This window comes from Parasteatoda tepidariorum, chromosome 8, assembly GCF_982258835.1.
Source record: "Parasteatoda tepidariorum strain Cologne lab strain chromosome 8, Ptep-v5.0, whole genome shotgun sequence".
Classification (NCBI taxonomy): domain Eukaryota; kingdom Metazoa; phylum Arthropoda; class Arachnida; order Araneae; family Theridiidae; genus Parasteatoda; species Parasteatoda tepidariorum.
Window position 1 is genome coordinate 67,804,704 of NC_141762.1, and position 22,347 is coordinate 67,827,050.

A 22,347-nucleotide genomic window follows, 5' to 3' on the forward strand; every position below is an offset into this window, starting at 1 on the left:
TCATATGACCAATGTGATGATTTTATTATAGAATTTGATTCAGATGAATTAAGACTCGATACTAGGAGAGAAAAAGATTGCGTAGAAAAAAATATCCACAGTTCTCTCTTCTGAATCTAAAGTTCCTTTATTTTCGGAATTTGATTTTTCTCAGAAGAATCAGTGTCCTTATCTGCTCAATTAAAATTTCTTATGTAAATAGGAAAAGAAACTTTTTTATTTAAATTTTGTGGTAAATACATACACCTATAATTATAATTACAAAGAATCTGTTCAGAATATAGAGTCAAACGCTTTGAGAACGCAATAGATTAAGTAGGGAGTTCTGTAATCACCACGTTTAATACTTACAATTTTTAAAACCAGTGTCAATAACTAAATTAAAAAATGTACAACTGGGATTTCAATATAAATATTTAAACAAGGTAAATATAAGAATTCTATCAAAATCTTATGAAACAATTCCCACCAGCGCCAATATAAAATCATATAGACATTTGTTGCCAGGTCATTAATAAATGCCATTAAAACCATATGTATGGAAAACAAATTTGTTGCTTGAAATTTTATATATTCTATCATTTACATTACCGTATTTTTTTAAAAAAAATCAAGATTAAAAAAACAACAATTTCTCACTTAATTTAAGGACAATAAGAATATTTTTGAACTATAAGATATTAACTTCGATACTTTAATTTTAACTGCATGCCAAAATACGAAATCGGAAATTAATCATTTGAATAGCAACTAGTTTTTTTTTTGCATAAAATATTAAAACGATTAGTACCAAACTACATATGAGAAGTATTAATAAGTTAATACAAACAAGTATTTTAGCGAAATTATTTATGAATAATTTAATTTTCTATAAAGACTCGAGCAAATATGCAAAAATTTAATAAATGGTAGGAAGGTATAGGATACTTATGATCAATTCCCCGACAAAACTATTGTAGCCATAATCTCTTGATAATCTAAATTCGAATTCGTCAAAATAAGAGTATATTCATGTAAACAAAATAAGTTGGGTACATAATATCTTGTAAATTAGAACTTCAGAAAGAAATATATAGAGACGGACACCAGTGTTACATCTACACCAAAGGGTTAATTGCAGGAAGTTTATTTTATGCCCTTCAAATATTGTGTGCAGGTGATTCTGGCAAATCTAACCTCATTATTTTAAAAAAGTATTCTTTCAAATGTAAATTAATAATTTCAAATTTAGGAAGGACAGATGAAAATAAAAGGTAATTAAGTTCATTACAGAAGCATTCTGCTGCCTGAGTAGTATTCTACATACCACTTAAACAGTTCTTTTGGTGAAGTTAGAAACATATAAAAAAAGAAAGAAAACTTATAAATTCAATAAATTTTAAAACAGAATTTACTCATTTAAAATCAAATTCTTTTAATAATAAAAAACTCAAACAAACAAACTTGATATGATTTTTTACTGTACAAAAGAAAATTACAATTCCTTTTTACATAATGATTTCATAGATTTGACATAGGTAATTATAGGACACTTAAGCTCACTCATATTTCATAATTCTTACAGTATCAATTTTACATCTTATCGCATTTGCTAGACGAACACAAGAAAAATATTGATTACAAATGGTCCCAAAAATTGAACTTACAACATTAGTGTCTTAATTAATTTATATACAATATATTACTTTAAATCAGGAACTATGTATAAATAATAATTGAAAGATTAACATAATGAAGATAACTCATTTCCAAACTTTAACAACACCATCTTTTGAGGCTGATATGACAAGGTGCTGGGAGGTTTGAATGGTGGAAATAGCACTAATGATGTCATAGTGTCCGGGTTGAGGGGTTTCTGGGTAACGACGGACAACCACATCTTCTGAAGATGTTTTTCCACTCGAAGATGAGTTCTTATCTTTTTCATTTTCTAATGGATGATGTTCACATAATACTTCCGTTCCATCAATCACTCTAAGACTGAAAAATAATTGACAAATAATGCATGGATAAAGTACAGGATGTTTGCAATAAATACAGAAATATTTGCAAATAATACAGGATGTTATAGTATTAATTACAAGATATATTATAATATTTAAGGATGTTTGCAATTACCTACAATTAAATTGTATTTATAGAAATGAATTAAAAAAAATATACACATTAGTGCACACACAATAATATTTAAAAGAGTAAACAATAAAATTTTTTTAGAATATTACCAATTACTATTATAAAAAGCATGTATAAAAATATCATAACATATTTTATTGCCAAAAGAAAAAAGAAAGTTTAACATAGATTATTAGAAGCTCCTATTTCTACCAGGTAATCAAATCGGTTTTAATGTTTATCATCTAGTCTTCCTCCTCGTAATTCAGATTTTGATAATATTATTCATTTTTTCCTTGCTCAAAAAGTAATTTAAGATTCCTAATGCATAAACCTTTTTAGTTTCTGTTTTAACTGGATTCTAAAGAAGCACATATAAAGGTGTTTGATGAAGGAACACCCTGCTTAAATTATATCAGGGTTATTTATGGTTTAGTAGTTTTAATACCTTTTAACATTGAGCTTGTTTTAAATAACTTATACATCAAAAACTTTTATTTAATCTTTAAGAACACATTTGTGGTTATTAATAATATAAGAAAATTAGAGGCACATTTTATACACCAACCACCTTCAAAGTAAATACAGTGACCTATTGTTAATACAAGAAAAAATTCAAGTAAAATTAACAAAATATTCTAAATTAACCAGTGTAATTAAATTGAATGCAGATAACATTAAAGTAATTAAATTAAATGCCAATAAAAATGTAGTGAAGTAATATCTAATTAAAAGGTAAAGAATTAAAATAAAAACAAATGGGAAATTCACTAACATTTGCATTTATTGAGCAATAATAAAATTTTAACTTTATAACTGTCTTTATGGTTTGCTTATTAAAATTTTTAACCGTGAGATCTTCTATGCTAATTTTTTGAAAACTTTAAGCAGTAGTAAACTTTTTGCTGCAAAGGACAAGGTTTCTTTTATTTTATTGTATGCAAAAATAGCACATAGAAAAAAAAATTCTGCACTAATTTGCCCAACGTAGAATTATCATGATAAAGTCAGCTTTTATAAGTGTGTTTATTTTTATATGAATAAAAATACCATAGGGTAGAAAGAACCAACAAATTTTAATTCTTTTAAATTAAAACCAATTTTATAACTGAGAGTTATAAGTCATATGTCAGAAACAGGATTATAGTTCAATTAATGGCTATTTTTTTTATAATTGGCATCTCTGTACATACCATCCAAGTTCTTTTAGGTTAATAAAAATTTAAGATAACTACGAACATCAATGATATAACAATACTTTGAAGGCTTTATAGCTGAAACCGTTTAATATTTTTAATTAAACATTCTGGAATACTTATACTTTTATTAAAATTTCTGGAACATTTAATATTAAAATTTTTTCTTATAGTTTATTACATTTAAATGTATCAATTTTATCTATATATTATTTTGAAATCTTCATTAAAGTTTTTAAAATATTTTTCTGAAAAAATTTTTAGTAAAATTTTTAGAATACGCACACTATTAACATTATTCTGCAGAAATGAATGACACCAAATACAAAGTCTGAATTGGATGATGATAACATAAAAAACGAAAATCAAATGAAGCATTTACATATTATGTCTGGATGACTATGCGTGTATACTGTATAAAAGCTTGAGTGTTAAATAAACAAAGTATAGCAAATGTATATAAATAAAAGGGATAATTTTAAATAATAAAAAAAAATGTATAGATATTTTTTCATCATAATTGAATTTTAAGTTATTTCATTCCTGTAAAAAATTCAGGGCAAAATCTATAAAACAAAACTAAAATAAATTTAACATCATTAGTATTTTAATACAATATAATTCATCAAAATATTTTAAAGTAAACTACTTCTATATAGAATTTGGATAAGTAATGGATAATCTAAGGAAAATAATAAATACTTTAATAAATTCTAATAGAATTAGAAGCAATTTAAGTAACATTTATAATTAAATTAATTTTGGTGTAGAAATACACAAAAAGGTTTATAAGTGAATTAATTTGGGTTTAAAAATATACAAAATTTATTAAAAACTTTTTTTTTTAGGAATATAAGTGATAGCATGGAAAAAATAAATTAATTTCAATTTAGAAATATAAGTAATAAATTACAGAGTTAATTATTTTGAATAAATTAATTTAGACAAATTTAAACTATCTTGTTATTATTATTATTTAAAAATTTTAAACGATTCTGATCAAAATTAATGAACTTTAAAGAAAATGTTTAAAATATTTACAGTTAGACATTTGATTCCGTTTCAGTATTTTAAAATGTATAAATTTCACTGGCAGGAAACTCAATTCTGTAAAAATGATTTTGTTATAAAAATGAAAGTAAGTGATTTGAACCTGTAAAATAAATTTTAGTTTTATTATGCTGAGTAGAAGAATATTTCATCACATAAATTAGTTAAAAAGTTTTTTTTTTCATCTGAAATCAATTAAAATGACAATTTAAAAGTGAAGCAAAATTTTGTAAAATATTAGTAAGTGGAAAAAATATTTTATAAACAGTCGTTGAACGGCTGACTCCTTTTTTCGGGGGGGGGGGGGGTTAATACTACTAATGTTCAACTTTGTAGCCTTGTAATTTTGAACTCTATCAAGAAGACAAGAGAAATTCTGGATCAAGTATTGGGCGAAATTTTGCCTTTGTCAGGGATGATTGTGAGCCCAAGTCAAAATTCCAGAAAATTTCTTGAGTTAAAAAAAAAAAAAGTTCACATCTAAAAATTAGAAAAAAATATAAACAAGGTTTTTTCCTTTTTCTCAATATTTCTTAGTCAACTTAAAATATATTTAAAACTTTACACATACCTATAATGACCTGGAGAAGTAATTAAAATTTAAAAATATGTCTTTCTTTCTTGAGTTTATGATTATAATTACTATTTACTGATAAAAAATGAATAATAATCTTGAATATAAGCTTATAAAGTAGCTTTCCTAACAAACAAATGATATAAACTGTGTTTTTTAAGTTCCACCTTTGAATTCCGAAAATCTTTGTGATCAATGATTTTTTTAAACATATGAACCTTCGATCTCGGGAAACTTCCGGATCACGGTTGGCAAAAAATCAGGATTTTTTCCGGAACACAATCAGCCCTGCTTTGTGGAGGATCTTTTGATGGAACTAACCTATTTTTGCATTACATAGAGAGGAAAACCTCTTATGGTAAGACTAACGACAAGAATATTCTAACCCATGTTCAGTCTACCACTGAGAATACTTTACATCATGAAAGCATTTAGTAAAAATAAAATGTAACTTATTTGAGTTACATTTTATTTGAGTTATTGTTTTCATCAATAGATTTTGAGTTACATACTATATGAGTTACTGTTTTCATCAATAGATTTTCACGCGAAAATACTAATTTGCAATAAAGTAATTAGCAAGCAATGCTATTTCACTCTGTAAAGTAAACAAAGAGAAATTAAATGTGATTACGTGTAGTTGAAGCTGGAGAGTGGCACAAAGCGATCATTAACAGCTCCCACAATCACACGAGAGGCAGTGGGATTTTTCAAATCCCAATAACGTATTCTTCTATCAGAGCCAGCTGTTAGAAGAGCTGAATTTTGTTCATGAGATGACCAGCACATGGAATAAATGGAATCGTCGGATGCCTGTACAAAGAAATACAAGTCATAAAAATATATATTTTATACAGAAAATATATGTCATGCACATAGAGTTTGATTTTATTTAAACATGTATTTATTCAATGCATTGACAGTAAATACATGCCACAGACATATACTTTGATTTTACATAAACACATATTTATTTGAGGCATTTAGTTTTAAAATTAGCTCTTCAAAACTTTACAGGAGTGGCAAACTACATTTTTCATTATGAAACAGCAAGTCCCCTTTTTAATTTTTCAAAAGACATTGATATTTTAACATAGTCTTTAATATAAACATTTTACTCTTTAAGTATTGAAATAGAAAAGCAATTGGTGGTTAGGAAATTTTTTTTCGTTTTTTTCAATAGAGGACTTAATTATATATTTTTTCACAATTTCACACTTAAGCCTCATAATCATTATGTATTTAGGTAGCTGATATAGAAGGACTTACTTGCAAAAACAGTTTGATTAATTCTATGCGGTAGTTTTTGGTTGGTGCCGTTTCAAATAATCAAAGGGACAAGCAGAATTTTTGGCATATTATATATTTTTTACTATCATAAAGGTAAGCAAGAAAAAAAATCTGGTGTTTATGGAAAAATAGACAGTACAGTGCAGTACAATTTGCAAAATTATAATTCGATGACATTTTGATTCAGATGTACAAAAATACAGCTCACTAATTTAAGCTGATGACGACACAATAAAGGCATTAATTGATGCTAACTGGCGAATATCAGTTCACAAGATCACAGAGAGATTAAATTTATCAAATTAGATGATTCATGATTATTTGAAAAGCTTAAGGTTTAATTTTAAAGCATGGTATATGTGTTTTTCATGTTCACATGGAAAGAAATTTATGCTGTTGTGCTGAGCTCTGTGATTTGCTTCTCAAACATCGAGAAAATTATTAAGTTTCGAATTGCGTCATCATTGGGAGAAAAAAAGCGGCTATCTACAACAATATTAAACTGTACTGATTTTAAGTTGGACGAGGTTATTTCGAAAATTTTTAGTGTACTAGCGACTTTCTAAAAGTTTATGGATTTATGGAATTGGTCTTATTGGATAAAACTTGGAGGTTAGAAAAAACAACAAAAGCAAAAGTAGTTTAATACAAACTTATGGATATTTGATCAATATATTTAGTAATATTTCCCTTTATATTATTCTTAGTAATATATCTAAGTTCTTCATTATGAAAGTTCAGTGACCTTCAACAGGTTCAATAGTGGGCCAAAGAAAAATTCAGGACATTATATTTTTAAAAAAAATCGGGACATTTTTCAGAACTATCTACTGTATACATATACACATACATGTTTAAAAAGGTAAATTGCTAATTAAAAAGTATAATTTACTCATCTTTAGAGTAATAAAAGCAATTTCTACTGCAAAAGAATAATAAAATAGACTATTTACTAGTTAAAATTTCATAATTACTTTGTTTAGAACGGAAAGTTTTATCAGTTTCCAGAAATTTTTTTATCAATTCTGAACAAATCATGATAGTTTCAAATCAATACATGAAAACAATTTATTGAACTGTTGTGTTAAAAAATTACCAGCATCAATTACGTAATATTCCTTTTCATCAATATATAAATAAAATATATAATATAATTCAAAATATCCTTAATCAAATAATTTTAAAGTCAATTATTTAATTAAGGATCTTATTTTCAATAATCTCGAAATGAAAACACAGTGAATATGCTGCTTAGAAGTTTTGTACTAATTTAGTAGGAGATCCCTGAATTAATAATTTAAAAATGCTATAAAATGTTTACTGTATTGTATAAATGTTTACTGTATAGAATTTATTATTTCAAATATCGCACAAAACAGATGTATCAAAAACTCGAAACTGCAAAACTCTATCTTACAAGATTTTTTACTGCAGTTGCTGAAAATAATAAGTTAGCATATCACTCTTTAAATCATCATCATAAAAATTTGACAACGTAAAATTGTTAATTCTGTTTTCGTTTAATAGAATTTAATTTTTAAAGAGGTTGAAACAATGAATTCTACATGCAATGCTAAATACCTGAACCAATTTTAAAATCAATAGACAGTCCCTAAATTAGAACTATCGAATTTTGCGATTTCCACAAGCATTATTAAATAAAATAAAAAGATATTGGATCAAAAACCTAAATCAGTTGGCTCTACAAATCTACTTTTTGAAATCTGTATTTGGCATTCTCAGAAAATGGTATTTTCTGAACACATACAAAATCAGAAATTTCAGGACTAAATGCTAAAACTCTGAATTCTGCTTTAACAACTAATAGCCATTGCGACTCTTTGGACTACATCTGTAACTTATTGTAGTTTTCTGAATAATTAAATGCAGAAAGCAACAATCGACAAATTAAAGGAATCATATGAAGGACTAACCACCTCAGTTAAAGAAAGTGGAGCTGCTTTATTGATTGTCCACAAAGTCATTAGTCTTCCTTGAGTTTCCATATCCCATAAGCACACCTCATTATTTCCTTGGACTGATGTAAAGATAGAAGACTTCTTTTTGGGGTGGACTAACATATGACGAATACGAGAATCTAAAACAAACAAAACATATTTTGCTTAGTAAAGGCAATGGGAAGGGCAACAAATAATTCAAAAAAGATTTGAATTATCTTTATTATTTGTGTCTGTGTATGTCTTATAGATTAATTAAGTCCTATTGATTAACACCAATTTATTGATTATTTACTTTTTTCTAACCTATAAGAAGAACAGATATTCAGATAGTCCATTAAACAAACTAAGCAATATTTTTTGAGCGTCAAAAGACAATTAGAAAAAACAGCTGTAAAACAAGTAATTTAAAGATCAAAAACAGCAGTGGATAAGAAATTAAGAGTCAGTAATTTAGCAATGTTATTTCATCCAGCTGTACCTATAGGCCATTCAAAGAAATTGTGTTAATTAAGTAAGAGACCTTATGGAGTTTGGAAAAAATTGCTAGAGTGAATTTCAAAATTGCTCTTGTTGGGGATAGTGCTATGGACCAGATAGTGCATATTGGCAGCTTAGCAAAGTTGAAAAGTATCAGTTCTTTCCTCCTTTGCGGGAAGAAAGTTGAAAAACTCAATTCGAGTTAAGTCAGGAAGAAACTGAAATACCTTAAACTCAAAGAGTCCATAACGACATGCAAAAAAAAAATCCTTTAATTCAATGAGAAAAGTTATGTCACACGTATATAAACTTGAGACTAGGGCAACAAGGATTTGTGACATAGATAATATTGTTATTATGTAAATGTATGAAAATAACTTAGTTTTCTTTGTGCAAAAATGTTTTGTAAGCGATAAAATGCATTCATTAGAGATTACATAACTTTTTGAGAATGAGCCAGTTAATTTTATTTTATGTGAGATATAGTGTTAATGTATTTTATCTGGTTTTCTTGGTTATGTGAGTTTTATGGAGTTAGTTTGTTAGGCTGGCTTTGTTTATAATCGATGGTGATTTATTATGCAGCGGTGGTATGTGCGCAGTCTTCCTTACTGTGGTGATATTCTAAATATTTTGTCAGAATTTACGTCCTCAGGACTTAATGTAATACCTGTCACAATAAGGGGTTTGAGACTTGTGTTCTTTTCAGATGTCTCAGATTGCTTTTGGTATTATATCCTTGGGGTTTATTTTCTCATTAACAGTTTCAATAAGTTTGGCATTTCTAATATCTTCTGAAGACTCAATTGTTACTTTGATAATTATGTAATATACGTCATAATCCACAGCTCAATATCATAATTATGTGTAAATTCTTTTCAATCTTCTTGAAAAGTTCTTCAGATGTGGCAAAATATACAAAAAGTATAATTAACAATATGGGATCCAAACTTAGGACTGCTCTCTTGACCAAACTACTGGAATCATGTTTCCCAGATTGCATTTGGGTATCAGATTAGGTTGGGGATGGCAAATCATAATATGTCATAAATAAGGTATGTTCAGTTAAAGAAAGTACGCTTCTATGTCTCATATTGCAATTTAAAATATCATCTGCGTTAACTAATTGGCAAGCTTGAAGTCACCTCCTCGAAAGTTTAAGATGAAGTCCTAGTAAGTAAAAATCAAATTGTTAGATAAAAAGTTATACAAGGGTAATTTGTTTTTCCTTTTGTGCACCATATTCTTACATATATTCAAACACTCTTCAGGCATTTTCAAATATTTTGCAGTAATAGTTAATAAACTGCACAAAAAGTGAATGAAAAAAGGCTCAGTAAATATAAATTGGAAATATCAAAACAGATTTTGCTTTTTAACTTTAAAAATTGGAGGGAAAAACAGCAAAAAAGTATGTACAGAACATAAGGTAAAAAAATTGCAGTATTGCAAGATTATTTTATGATGGACATCTTTAAAAAAAATATTTTAAAGGAAAAAAAATGACATGATCAAGTTGAGATTAGCTAAGTACAAAATATATTTATATATAAAGATACAAAACTTTATTTATTTTAAAAATAAATCAACACTTTTATAATAATTTAAGTTTTTAGGAAAAATATATTTTGAGAGATTTTAAGCTCACTGCATGTGTTGAAATTACAATAAAATCAGAATAGCTTACTTGTTGGATGCGTGACAGTAGTGATTGGAAGTTGAAAACGAAGATCCCAACAAATCATGTGACCTCGAGATGTACCAACAACAAGCCAACAGTGATGAGGATCAGTGCAAAATGATGTAATGACACCTATAAATATTTAAATTGATCTACAATTAATAATTAAATTTTTTATTAATTATAGAACAATAAAAATATTGTAAAAATTTCAAAACATGCAAATAGAAAATAATGAGAGATGATTAAAAAGATAAAAAATTATAATTGACAAATTTGTCAATGAAAAACTGAAAGAATAACATAAGTATAACAAAAATAGCTAAAGGGAGTAATTATAATATATCATAAAATGATTGCAAAATTAGAAGAAAAAGAGTTAATTTTACATTGCTTAACACTTTGAAATCTTAGTAATTTTTCATATATAAGTGGTTGTTAAATAGTTGAATTGGAGAAATCGCAAAAAAGTAACACCCAATATTTGACAATTAATAATTATCGAAACAATCCAAGATATATATTTTTAGAATGCATGTCTTTTACTTTACAGACAATAAACAATGACCTTGGCGTGGGCTATTTTCCAATTTCCAGGCTGTTCCAGGAGAACGTAAGTCCCATCCAACAATTGATCCAGTTACTGTTGCATATGCCAAAACAGATTGGCTACCTATAAAAAAGTATTAAGTGAGAGTTTAGGAACAACTAATACAAACTTATTCTTAAATATAAGAACAAGACTTAAATGTAATAAAGATCACAACCATAAAGATATTTCACTCAGCTATACAGTTTAAAATTAATGATATTGTAAAATAAAAAAAACCCACAAATACATCAAAATATGACAATTAGGGATAAGATTCAAATCCTTCAAATAACAAGTACCCAGAATATTTAAATTATGGTAAGTGTACTAATATGTTTGATTTGCAAATCGCGCGAATACCAATCTCGATGTTTGATTTTAACATTGCGTGTATACAAATATCGTTGTTTGGGTTAAAAAATTGAGTGAATACAAATTCCTGTAAATAATTTTTAAGTCACTTAAACACTAATTATAATAGTGGCTTTTAAATGTCGTGAATACATATCGCGATATTTGAAAAAAAAAAACACTTGAAAATTCAAAACATGATACGCGATCTTAAATCGCGTAAACAGGAATCACAATGTGAAATAAATCATGTGAATGTAATTTTAAACTTCACAATTGCATTATTACAAAAAGTGCAAAGAAGAATCCTTTTTTTTCTTGGTAACGTTTTCTTCGATAACGACAAACTTTCTTTGAAGAGGCAGATTATTTTTTCTTTTTTAGCAATAGTAAAAAAATTTCTGCGATGGTGACAAATTTTCCATGAACAACATTCAGGTATGTTATACAGTTCTGGTAGACGGCGCACAATGCTCACAGCATAACCGATATCATGTGGTTGATTCATGTTCTGTTAGTGTAAAGGAACTTAATCCTTTAACACTAACAGAACATGAATAAAAATTTAATTACCAATTTTCCATACACAAAGCAAGTAATCTGATTGCTGTACTATTACAGATAACTTTAAATTTCGTGTTTAATAAACAACTGCTAAGTAAATCACAATACAACTACTGATTTTCTACATTAGATATGAAACTGAAAGATGAACTGAAAGAAAAATAAACCAAACCTAAAATCATTAATTTATAATTGAGAACAAAAGTATTTTTTGCATTTATTGAAGTGCATGAAAATTTAAATAAAGTTACTTGTTATTTATTTCAAAACATTATTTAATGAAGAGTAATATTGTTATTTAATAATAATCATTTTCAAACAAATTTGACCAAATTTTATTTTAGCCCTTATTGTTAAAATAGCCCTTTTCATATATATTACGAATGATGGCTCCCTAAATATATATTTTTTAATTAACCTTCAGTTGAGGCTTTTTGATAGCCAATCCTTAATTTTGATTTGTTTAAAGAAAAAATGATTTAAGGCTTTTTAATTGTGGCTACTCATGTTATCTTGTTGAAAAGTCCAGTACTCTTCATCCCAATTTTCTGTATAATATTATAAAATGTTGTATAGGAGTTAAATGTATTAAGTGGAATTCATTTGGGTTCATTTTCACCAAATTAAAGACATTCCAAAGCTATAAAAAGCTACCCCTACCATAACTGCCCCACCGCCAAAATTACGACTGAAAAAAAAATCCTTTTATTTCATATTCAAGGTGATGCTGATATGATCTAATTTCATCACTGAAATACGATCATATAGGCATGATCGTATTTAATTACTGATAACTACATTTTGCAAATAAGAGATCCAGCTCATTTACATTTAAAAAAATTCTAGATGTGCTTTCTTATGCTGCACACTTAACAAAGATTTATTTAATTTTTTTCTCTTTTATGACTCCAGACTGGTTATGCATTTGCCTTGCTCAAGAAAAAAGAGCAAGTAATTTTTTTTGAAAATAATACTAATTTTAAATTATTCTACATTAATTTCTGATAGTGGATTGATTGTTATACAAGAGTCCCAAAAAATTATCAAAATCAAGCATTACTAGTTGCGGTAAGTGAGTGGTGGGTGACCACTTTGATCAGTCTGCGAGGGGTGAGGATGCACGATATCGATCCTCATTTAACTTTTGTACTGCGAACTGCTCAACTTTGTATGTAGGTCACGGGGCTGCCAATCAAAATTGTGATGACACATCTGCTGATCATCCTCAGGAATGTTTTCCAGACCATCATCAATAGCCAATTGTGCTCTAGTACGAGTTAAAGTAATACTACTACTCTGCATTAAATTGATGGACATCTGTAGCATTATGAGATAGATTAAGTTAACATTTCAGTGGTCGTACACTATTTGTAGTTCTTAGTAGCTCTACAAAACAGTTTTCAAGAATTTCTTTTTTTAAACATTCAACATATCAAAAAAATTTATAAATTTATTAACCTGTATCAAAGTAATCAATGTCAACCACACAGCCTTCCTCAACAGGATCTAGATTTCTTGTATAGAGTAGAGTTGATTTTGTGTTTTCATACTGAAATCTGAAAGATATACATCTTATTAGAAAAGAGAAGTAACATACTCAACAGTAATGTAGAAATTTTTTTTATTTTATCAGAATGTGAAACATTAGAAAAACTTTCTGTTTAAATTTTTCAAATGACAATATTGCAAGCAGCAAAAATTGAAAATAAAGTTTTGATACATTATAACTGAAAATAATTATGGCTGAAACTGATAAAACTCCGATTTTTAAAAATTAAGTTATAGTTTTTTTCTCCATATGCTGACAAACAAAATCGAAACTAGAAGTAAACTCTCTAAAACGGAATTAAAAGATTTTTTGTTGGGCTTTGAGTACTTTAATCTTAGTTTTTTTTATTAAATAAAGGTATATATTTAAGACAAATAAAATTCATATTCAAAAATTAATTTTCCAATAATTAATGTTTTGTTGTCAGAATTTTCTGATGTTTTAGAAAATGTATTTTCTGAAGAATGCTGATTTTGAAAAAATTTCTTTACGTTAACAAAAAAAGTTTTTACAGAATTTTTTGAAATTTTGTATCTCGATTTTGAATATTGTTATCAATTTTTGAACTAAAAGTTAAGGTCTAAATGTGAATTATCAAGCTTCTAAGTAAGAATATTAAGAAACTTTCATTGAAATTTCAATCCATATTATAGTTTCATTTCATTGTTCTTTTGAAACTTTCTCAAGACATGAGTTTAAAACACAGGAACAAAACGTTAATGATCAAGAAAACAAAATATTATGAAATTTATGCATTACAATTTGTTGTAGATATCTTAGTATGGCATGAAAAATTTGTAGTTTTTAAGCTCCAATTTACTAAATAATTTTAAAAAATACTGTATAAATTTTTATACTTTAAATTCATTTAATTCCCCAATCATAAAATTAAAATTTTAATTAACCAGGCAGATATCTTAAATGCTTACAAAGAAGAGATAACTTTTCCTTCAAGTTCTTAAGCAAAAACTAGTAAAATAGATTTTCCTTAAAATATTTATTATTCTTTAAAATAACAGTAGAAGAAAAATTGATAAATCTGAAAGTCAGTTTAGTTTAAAAATGCTAAAGAACATTGTTTTCTATAAATAATATAATTTAGTAGAAAAACTAAAAAAGATTAAAAAGCTAATTTACATAAGTAGTATTTATAAAAATTTTCACATTACCTAAAAACATGGATGCTTCCATTATCGGATGCAGCAGCTATTGATTGCATATTTTGGCATAAAGTCATAGAAGATACTGGACTATCTGCAAACATAAACATATATTTGCAATATTAATTATGAATCCAAACTGACAAAATTTCACTGTTAAAGAGTCAGTAAAATGTTTAACAATCAAACATAAAACAGGGTGATTGGCAAACTTCTTAAAAAATTTCTCGACTTTTTTAGACCCTTTTTCCCCATAAACTTTTTTCTCAATATTTTATTAAATGTACAAGTTAGTAAAATAATAAAGTGATAAAATCAAATATACAAATTTAAAGAAAATTGCAATTAACTAAAGATCTGAATTTAAAAAATTGTTTAATTTAACTTTATTTATCACAAAATAAGTGAAAAAATATAACAAATACAAAAGAGAAGTAGACTTTTTTTCTATTATTAATATCTTTTTTTTTGTGTGTGCATTCACTACTAATAATAACTTAATGCAGAAATACTTTTTCTAACTAAATACATACTAATTAAAGAAAGTAATTTGTCCAAATGTGTTTCTCAGAACTCATCCATTTTAAGTAAGGAGCTGTAAAACACACAGATTGCCCACCATTTTATTTATAGAGAATTGGTGTATTGATGTGAAAATGTAAAAAATTATCTGCAAAAGAGGATAAAAAACTGATTTGACTTTTGATTACCTAGCCTGTTGTAAGAGAGTCTTGATCGATTAGCTACATTTCTTCCTTCCATTTTTTCACAATCCCATATCTTGACTGTTCCATCATTGGAGCAAGTGGCAAAAAGGCAAGTGCCAGTAATTACCTGAATCCTGAAAATAAGTAACCCAATAACATTAAACGATATATTTAAGGATATGAAATATTGTGCTTGTAATTTTTAAAACATATATATCAATACACCTTTACAAGTTTAGAACAATTTTTCCCCTATATTCTAAATCAAGTAGCCCCAAAGATTTCAAACACTATATACCAAATCAAATAAATAATTACCAGTGAGTATGTGGAAATAAATTAAAAGAGAAAAAGCAAAAAAAAAAAAAAAAAAAAAAAAATTGAAGAAATAAAATGAATAGGGAAAAAAATAACTAATAAGTATTCAATTGTTTTTAAAAAACATGTAGATATGAAAAAAATGTTAAATTTGTTGAAAATAACAGCTGTTAATAGGATTGTAGTTAGAAGGTCTAAGTTAGTGACAACTGATTCTTTAAAATTAGTTCATATTGTTCTTCAATTGCTACAAAAAATAAATAAACTTTGACAAACAATTATGCTGTTAGGTTTAAAATAAAATAATTAGAGAGATACATTAACAGTAGTTACTAAGTAATTTAAGGTTCTTTTGTCAGCTCAAACTGAATAAACATAATTTGACTTTCTGAAATCATTTCAATGTTAAATATCACATACATAAATTTTACTCTAAAATATAATAGGCAAAATTAAAGACTAAATTAAAAGAACAGTTTTGGCTCTGGTAAAGAAATTACAGCTAAAAAATATCAAACAAGATTTCCTAAGAAAAACTGAAAAGAAATTGGAAAATAAAGTAATCAAGATAAAATGAAAAATTATAAATCTGTGCATTATAAAGGTATGGTTAAATTCTGCATTTTTAATTAAACATGTTCTGGCCGTAAGAACCAAGGTAGTTGTTTATTCATTTGATATTCTAAAGTCATCTAGTAAGATTGTTTTCTAGAGAATATTGTTCACAGATATTATCAAACAAATTTCAACAATAAATTTAAAATAAATCTTACAGAATGATACAAAAACATCAAGTAAATTGATGCTGCTGATATCTTTTTGAATGAAAGTACTGCACAATTAGAAAAGAAAAAGATAAAAAGAAAGAAAAGTGGTCTTACTTGTTGACAGAACCTCTATGTTCTTGGAGATGAGCTATAAGTGAACCAGCAGGAATTTTAACACTTTTTTTACTACTCTGTTGAGGCTTTTCATCTTTCAGTTTCACATCACTTGCTTCCCTAGCAATTTCATCACTAATCCACTCCTCTTGTTTCTTGTATATGAGTGCTGCTAACTCTTCCCTGCAGGGGGCACAGTGATCTAGGAAAAAACAAAAAATACCTTAAACTTACCCTCTATACAAGCAATAATAAATTTGTTTCAACATGAACTATTAGTAAGGCTGCAGGTTTGTCGCGGCGCGAATTTCAGCGAAATTGTCATCTTTTTCCCTAAAATCTGCAAATTTCTCAATATGTCTTGACTTGCGCGAAAATTGCTTAAAATGCGATTTTTTAAAAATTTATTATTTTTATTAAACAAAATTTTTATTTTCCTGAATCTTAAATTGAACATGTAAAATTGATTTAATTATTTAGGAGATTATTTATATAAATTATTTAGGAGAGTGGATCAATAGCAAAATGACATGAAAATAGTTCAGAGATAAGAGATAATCACAATCTTGTCAACTAAGGTGGTCTTTCTACACCTAAGGAGAGTAATTACCTTCCTGAAGTCAGTAAAAGTACAAAAGAAATTAGAATCACAAAAGAAGGAAAATATTATAAATCAAATCTTAGACAGAAAAATTGTTATACATGCTATTGCACTGGGCAATGAAATTTCTACTGCCTCTCTACATATCCAGTTAATTTTTCCTAGGCGACTTCTTGTGATTTCTTAAATATGGATCAGTTTCTAGATGAAGGGGGGGACTAGTAGTTACTAGGGACTTGTATCTAGTATTTTGAATGTAGAATGTTTGAGTTTTCACAGCAATTTCTTCTTACAAAGCAACGGTAAAGGAAGCGTTGGTGAAGGAAAATTGATCGAGTTTTGGAAATCAAAGACCGAAAGCTTCAAAAGTGGCAATTCGAAGTTTGTTGGTGCCTAAAAACAGCTTTTGACGCAGAAAGATCGTTTTCTAAGTATAAAAATGTATTAAGGTATGAAAGACGAAGGATAAATGAGAATAATCTGACAATGTACAATACATTGTACCAAAATTCTGTTCATTTGAATAAAAATATTAATATTGCTTGAAATTCAAAGAAATACTTTTGTTGTGTATTTTTAAGCTTTTTTTTATTACTTGCGCAATTTCTGTCTTTTGCATCATTTATGTAATAAATTTTTTTATGTTTAGAATTTGTGTAATTTTCAAAATTTCCCGTGATTTTTCCGCGAATTTGGGGTCTTTTTTTCCGCGACAAACTTGCAGCCCTAACTATTAGGTCAAGAAATAGCATCTAAAATAATAGTCTTAATTGAGACGATATTTCTTCCCTTGAAAGGGAGTTAAATATGAAGCAACGTCTAAAATAAAATACCCGTATGTGAAACAATTTAATTAAACATACATGAGGAATAATCTAGGAAAGAACCTGCACAGAGAAACTTTTGCAAAAGTAAATGAAAGGTGGTCATAGTATAGGAAAAGATTAAATGCTTAACATTATAACGTACAGATTTCAAAAACAGAGATTCTCCCAACTTTATTAACACAGATTTAAAACCTAAAAAGAAAACTCTTACATGATGTTTGAGGAATAAAAAGAAAAGGTTTAGCAAGACTAAACTCATCAATATAAATTCAAATTTTGGTTTATAAATTAAAATAAGTATAAACAGTTATAAATTTATGGTATTAATTTATCCTCTAATGCAAATCTCGTAGAACATCCAAAACTAGGTACATAGATCTGTGGATCTGAACACCGACCTGTTGGTAACAGAAAGTTTCGTATAAAAAATAATTTGTTGCATGTCCAGCAGAAAAGAGAAAAATATAAATTTAGTAGAGGACTACAAATATTTAATCTAAGAATTGGAAAAACATAAACAAACTTACTTGGTTTCATGTCTTCAATAATATCTAACTGTAATGGAATGTTTTTATCATCAATAGGATTTATAAATTCCAAACCTTCTTCTGTTACTTTTCCACTGGTGACGAAAGAATTTAATGAAGGATCAGAATTTTGATGTGTTAGTTTTGGCGATGGAGGGCTTTTTACTTCACTAGATCCAAACATGTGCTGCCATTCTTCATTCTGAAACAAAGAAAATTTAATTTTAAAAATATTAAACCAATTTTTATAAATGCCACTACTCAAAACTAAAATTTTATACAGCAGCATAAAAACATAGTAAAATAATGTATAGCAGATAGAGGCTTAAATAACATTCAGTACTTCCAGTAGTTTATTTTGGATTTGAAGACTGCTTTTAGAATTATGTAAACTTGCTAGTATAAATAAGCTAAATATAGAACTTGATTTTTTTTGTAATACAATTAAAGTAACTTTTTTTTTCAATTAGAACTAAAAAAATAGTTTTTAATTTTGAATTAGTTGCTAATGTAGCATTAGAGGTACACAAATGGTCTAGTTGTAATGGTTTGACATCCTTAAGGAGCATTTCGAATTTTCTATTTTTGTTATTAAAGGATTGCTTACAAAGTTTGGATCAACAATTTCCTGGTAGCCTTAGGGTTCGAAAGTTGCAAGCTATGGAATTTGAGGCTCTTGAAGGGTATCAATTTTGTTATTTTCATGTAGTATATGTTAATAAGTGCTGAGTTTTCCCTAGGATTAAAAAGGGTAAGGAGCTTCCTCACAGAAAAGAGCACTTTCGAGTTTTAAAGGGGCATCTCTGAGCATAAATTATTTTCTTAAAATAAATAAATAAATAAACTAAAAAAATGTTTGATCAATAAACCTAATCATTTTTTTTTATATCAAACTTAATAATTTGAATTTTTTTCTTCTATAATTTAAACTGAAAATTATGAAAAAATAAACATATAAAGGTGAATTAAAAAAAAAAAAAAAAGGTATTTATTTAAAAAATAATTTTAGAATTTAAAACCACTTAGAAAATTCATTAATATACCTCCTGAAAAAAAAGAAACTTACAAAAATTAAACCAGTTGAGAATAATCCTAACAAAGTAAATATTTGTAATAGTAATCAGAATTTAACCCATTAAAGCCGATAATTTTATCAGTATGTAATTATTATTTAAACAGTGACTTTATTTATTTTTTAAAAATGGAACTACTGGCACTATATTACCACAATTATGAGCATAGAGAAAAATGGTGAGAATAATCACCAGTCTACGCATCATGCTTCCCAAATGCACACAGATTTTTATGAAGCAGAAAAAACCAGGGTCATTACTCTTAAATGGATTACAAACCACTATATAATCAGAGAATATAGGATCTGGTCAGACACCCAGCCTTTAGAACAAAGAATCATGCTGCAGCACAAGCTTTGGTAAGTAAAGGCTCTGCCCTCTACACCGACTTGGCAGCAAAATTTTTTGAAAAAAAAAAAAATAACTTGTTTGAAACAAATAATAAAGTTTTTTAAACTGATAAATCTAAATTTTGGTAATAGAGTTTTAAGGAGATGCTGCAGATTGGGCAATCACCTCTAGCCCCATAAGTTCATTTCCTGAATAAGAAATATCTTCTTCATATATATATATGTGAATTCAACTTAATCCATGTATTTTGGTGCACTTTATTTAGTAGTTTCCATGTAGCAGTTAATTATGACTTTATAAAACATACCAAGATTTTTTCAATACTCTGAGTATTTAAATTGAAATTTTCCCCCATTCAGCTACACTAATATTTTTTTTTTTTAAAAGAAAAACAAATTAAACGTTATCTATTTTATGTCACATAAGGTGAAAATTTTTTTTTCAGAGCCCGGCATTAAGAAAGTAAAAAAAAAATAATTGAACAGTTTAAAATTCATTCCCATACCCGCCAACATTAAAGAAATAAAATAACGGAGATTTTACTAACTGTCTCAATTTTAGGTTTATGACTAGTGTTGCTCAACTCCGGAGTCTTGTAATTTTGAACTTTTTTATGGAACTACCCCGCTTTTGAGTTACTTGGGGAGGAAACGTTTACGTTTTATTTTCCCAATTTTTAATAAATGAAATTAAGTTTAATTTTGGAGTTTATTCAATAAGTCCATATTCAATGAACTGCTGATGCTATATTAACTTAAGACACATCTGTTTATGCATTATTTTCCTAATTTTATAATAAATGCTATTAGGTTAATTTTGGAGTTTATTCAATAAGTCCATATTTAATGAACCGCTGATACTAGACTGACTTAAGACAAATCTGTTTACGTTTTGTTTTCCTAATTTTTAATAAATGTTATTAAGTTTAATTTTGGAATTTATTCAATAAGTCCATATTCAATCAACCACTGATGTTACATTTGGTATTGTCAAAACTGAATAGTTAGAGCTATTATTAAAATAGATAATAGCCGAAGTTACATAAATTGTATAATGTTTTTAAACTTATAACAATAAGTGTGTGAATAGAGATGCTATTTTGAAAATCTTCAGTACATACCATAACAGTAGGTGACTCTACAGTGGATTTTGCTTTTCTTGCTGGTTTTCTGCTGGAATAAAATACAGAACTTTTATGTCGTTAGTATAGAAGTAGTTTCTTAAAAAAATACAAATAAAAGTTAAAGTTTCAGGAAAACATTAATACTTTTGAACAGCTTGCATTGGTTTGTCAAAATGATTTTCAACAAGAACCAAAGGAACAGAATAAGTCTGCGGAGGAAATGGATAACTTGAAAGATCGATTTCACCTTCATTCATATTGCTTGAAGAAACAAGATCACTAAGAACGAAAAGGATTATGAAATAACAGAAAAAATTAATGAAAGAGAGAAAATTTTTTTTCTAATTTCTTTTTCGATTAATGTCAGTCTTACACAATATGCTAGAGAGTTTAATTTATTAAATGAAGTTTCCTAAAAAAAATAGTAACTATTGTAAAGCTAAATTGAAAAGCTAACTATTCCAGTTATAAGTCATAAGAAATGGAAAATTAATAAACATTTTTAATGAATGTCAGTTTCAATATTTGATTAATTATTAAGATACTCTGAAAATAATATGATACACTGATGCTTGATGAACTGATAATATGACACTGCTAATTTTTTAAATCAAATTTCCAAATGCCTTGTAAGAAATTTTTATCTAATAATTTCAAAGCAGAACTTTCATTTTTAAAAACTGTTCACATAAATCTAAATCAGTACTTATGTGTAATTAATAATTAATTTTTAAATTTTTTTTTTTACTTATGGTTATAACAAACTTATTTTTTAAAAAAGAAAATTTTATTTTTGTCTTGGAAAAATGTAATAATACTTTTTTAATCAAATTATAAAAAAGAGATAATTGATTCTTAACACAAAATGTTACAGGACATAGAAATATATTTCAAAACTTAAAGTTCTAGTATCATGCCTAAATATATATATTTTTTTATTTACTTACCTGCATTGCCAAACAACTAAGCAATGCAGTAAATCCATAAAATTCTTATTAATTATTTTAGGTTTGTATAATTTTTAACTCAATGATAAAACGGATCTACTCAATTTAACTCAATTAAAAAACATTTACTGTTGCAAGCATCAAGAGTAAATTTGCTGTTATATAAAGACATTTTGAAACAAATCATTTGTACATATCCATATGATAAAAAACACTTAAACCTTCCACTCTGAGAGAAAGAGAGTAAAAAGGACTCTCACTGGTGATCTTCTTATCACGTGAAATACAACTTGACCAGTGATGTGTTTGGTATGTATTTTGGAGTAGTCTGGGACTTCAATTTTCAGTAACTTTAGAACTACTGAATCTTTTTTAGAGCAGTTAGAAGTGAAATTCGTTACACTTTTAAACGTGTTTGGAATACTATATTAA

The 22,347-nt window shown here is 27.1% G+C and overlaps 1 protein-coding gene across 10 annotated transcripts in view; it reads right to left on the reverse strand.

Annotated features, from left to right (window-relative positions):
- Positions 1-1,443: 1,443 nt before the first annotated feature.
- The window catches only part of LOC147806248 (phosphoinositide 3-kinase regulatory subunit 4-like), a 59,815-nt gene continuing 38,911 nt past the window's right edge, over positions 1,444-22,347 (reverse strand). Inside the window, exons 24-35 of one of the 10 annotated variants that reach the window (XM_087169028.1) lie at positions 21,113-21,247; positions 20,966-21,035; positions 18,422-18,623; positions 16,467-16,668; positions 15,271-15,401; positions 14,570-14,654; positions 13,310-13,407; positions 10,913-11,017; positions 10,351-10,476; positions 8,163-8,323; positions 5,570-5,748; positions 1,444-1,980 (exon numbers count right to left, since the gene is read on the reverse strand). In XM_087169028.1, the coding sequence (XP_087025154.1) occupies positions 1,743-1,980; positions 5,570-5,748; positions 8,163-8,323; positions 10,351-10,476; positions 10,913-11,017; positions 13,310-13,407; positions 14,570-14,654; positions 15,271-15,401; positions 16,467-16,668; positions 18,422-18,623; positions 20,966-21,035; positions 21,113-21,247 (1,732 nt within the window). In that variant the 3' untranslated portion in view covers positions 1,444-1,742. Of the gene's footprint in view, positions 1,981-5,569; positions 5,749-8,159; positions 8,324-10,350; positions 10,477-10,912; positions 11,018-13,309; positions 13,408-14,569; positions 14,655-15,270; positions 15,402-16,466; positions 16,669-18,421; positions 18,624-20,965; positions 21,036-21,112; positions 21,248-22,347 lie in introns of all 10 variants that reach the window. The other 9 variants (XM_087169032.1, XM_087169031.1, XM_087169030.1 and 6 more) reach the window with 9 other exon arrangements.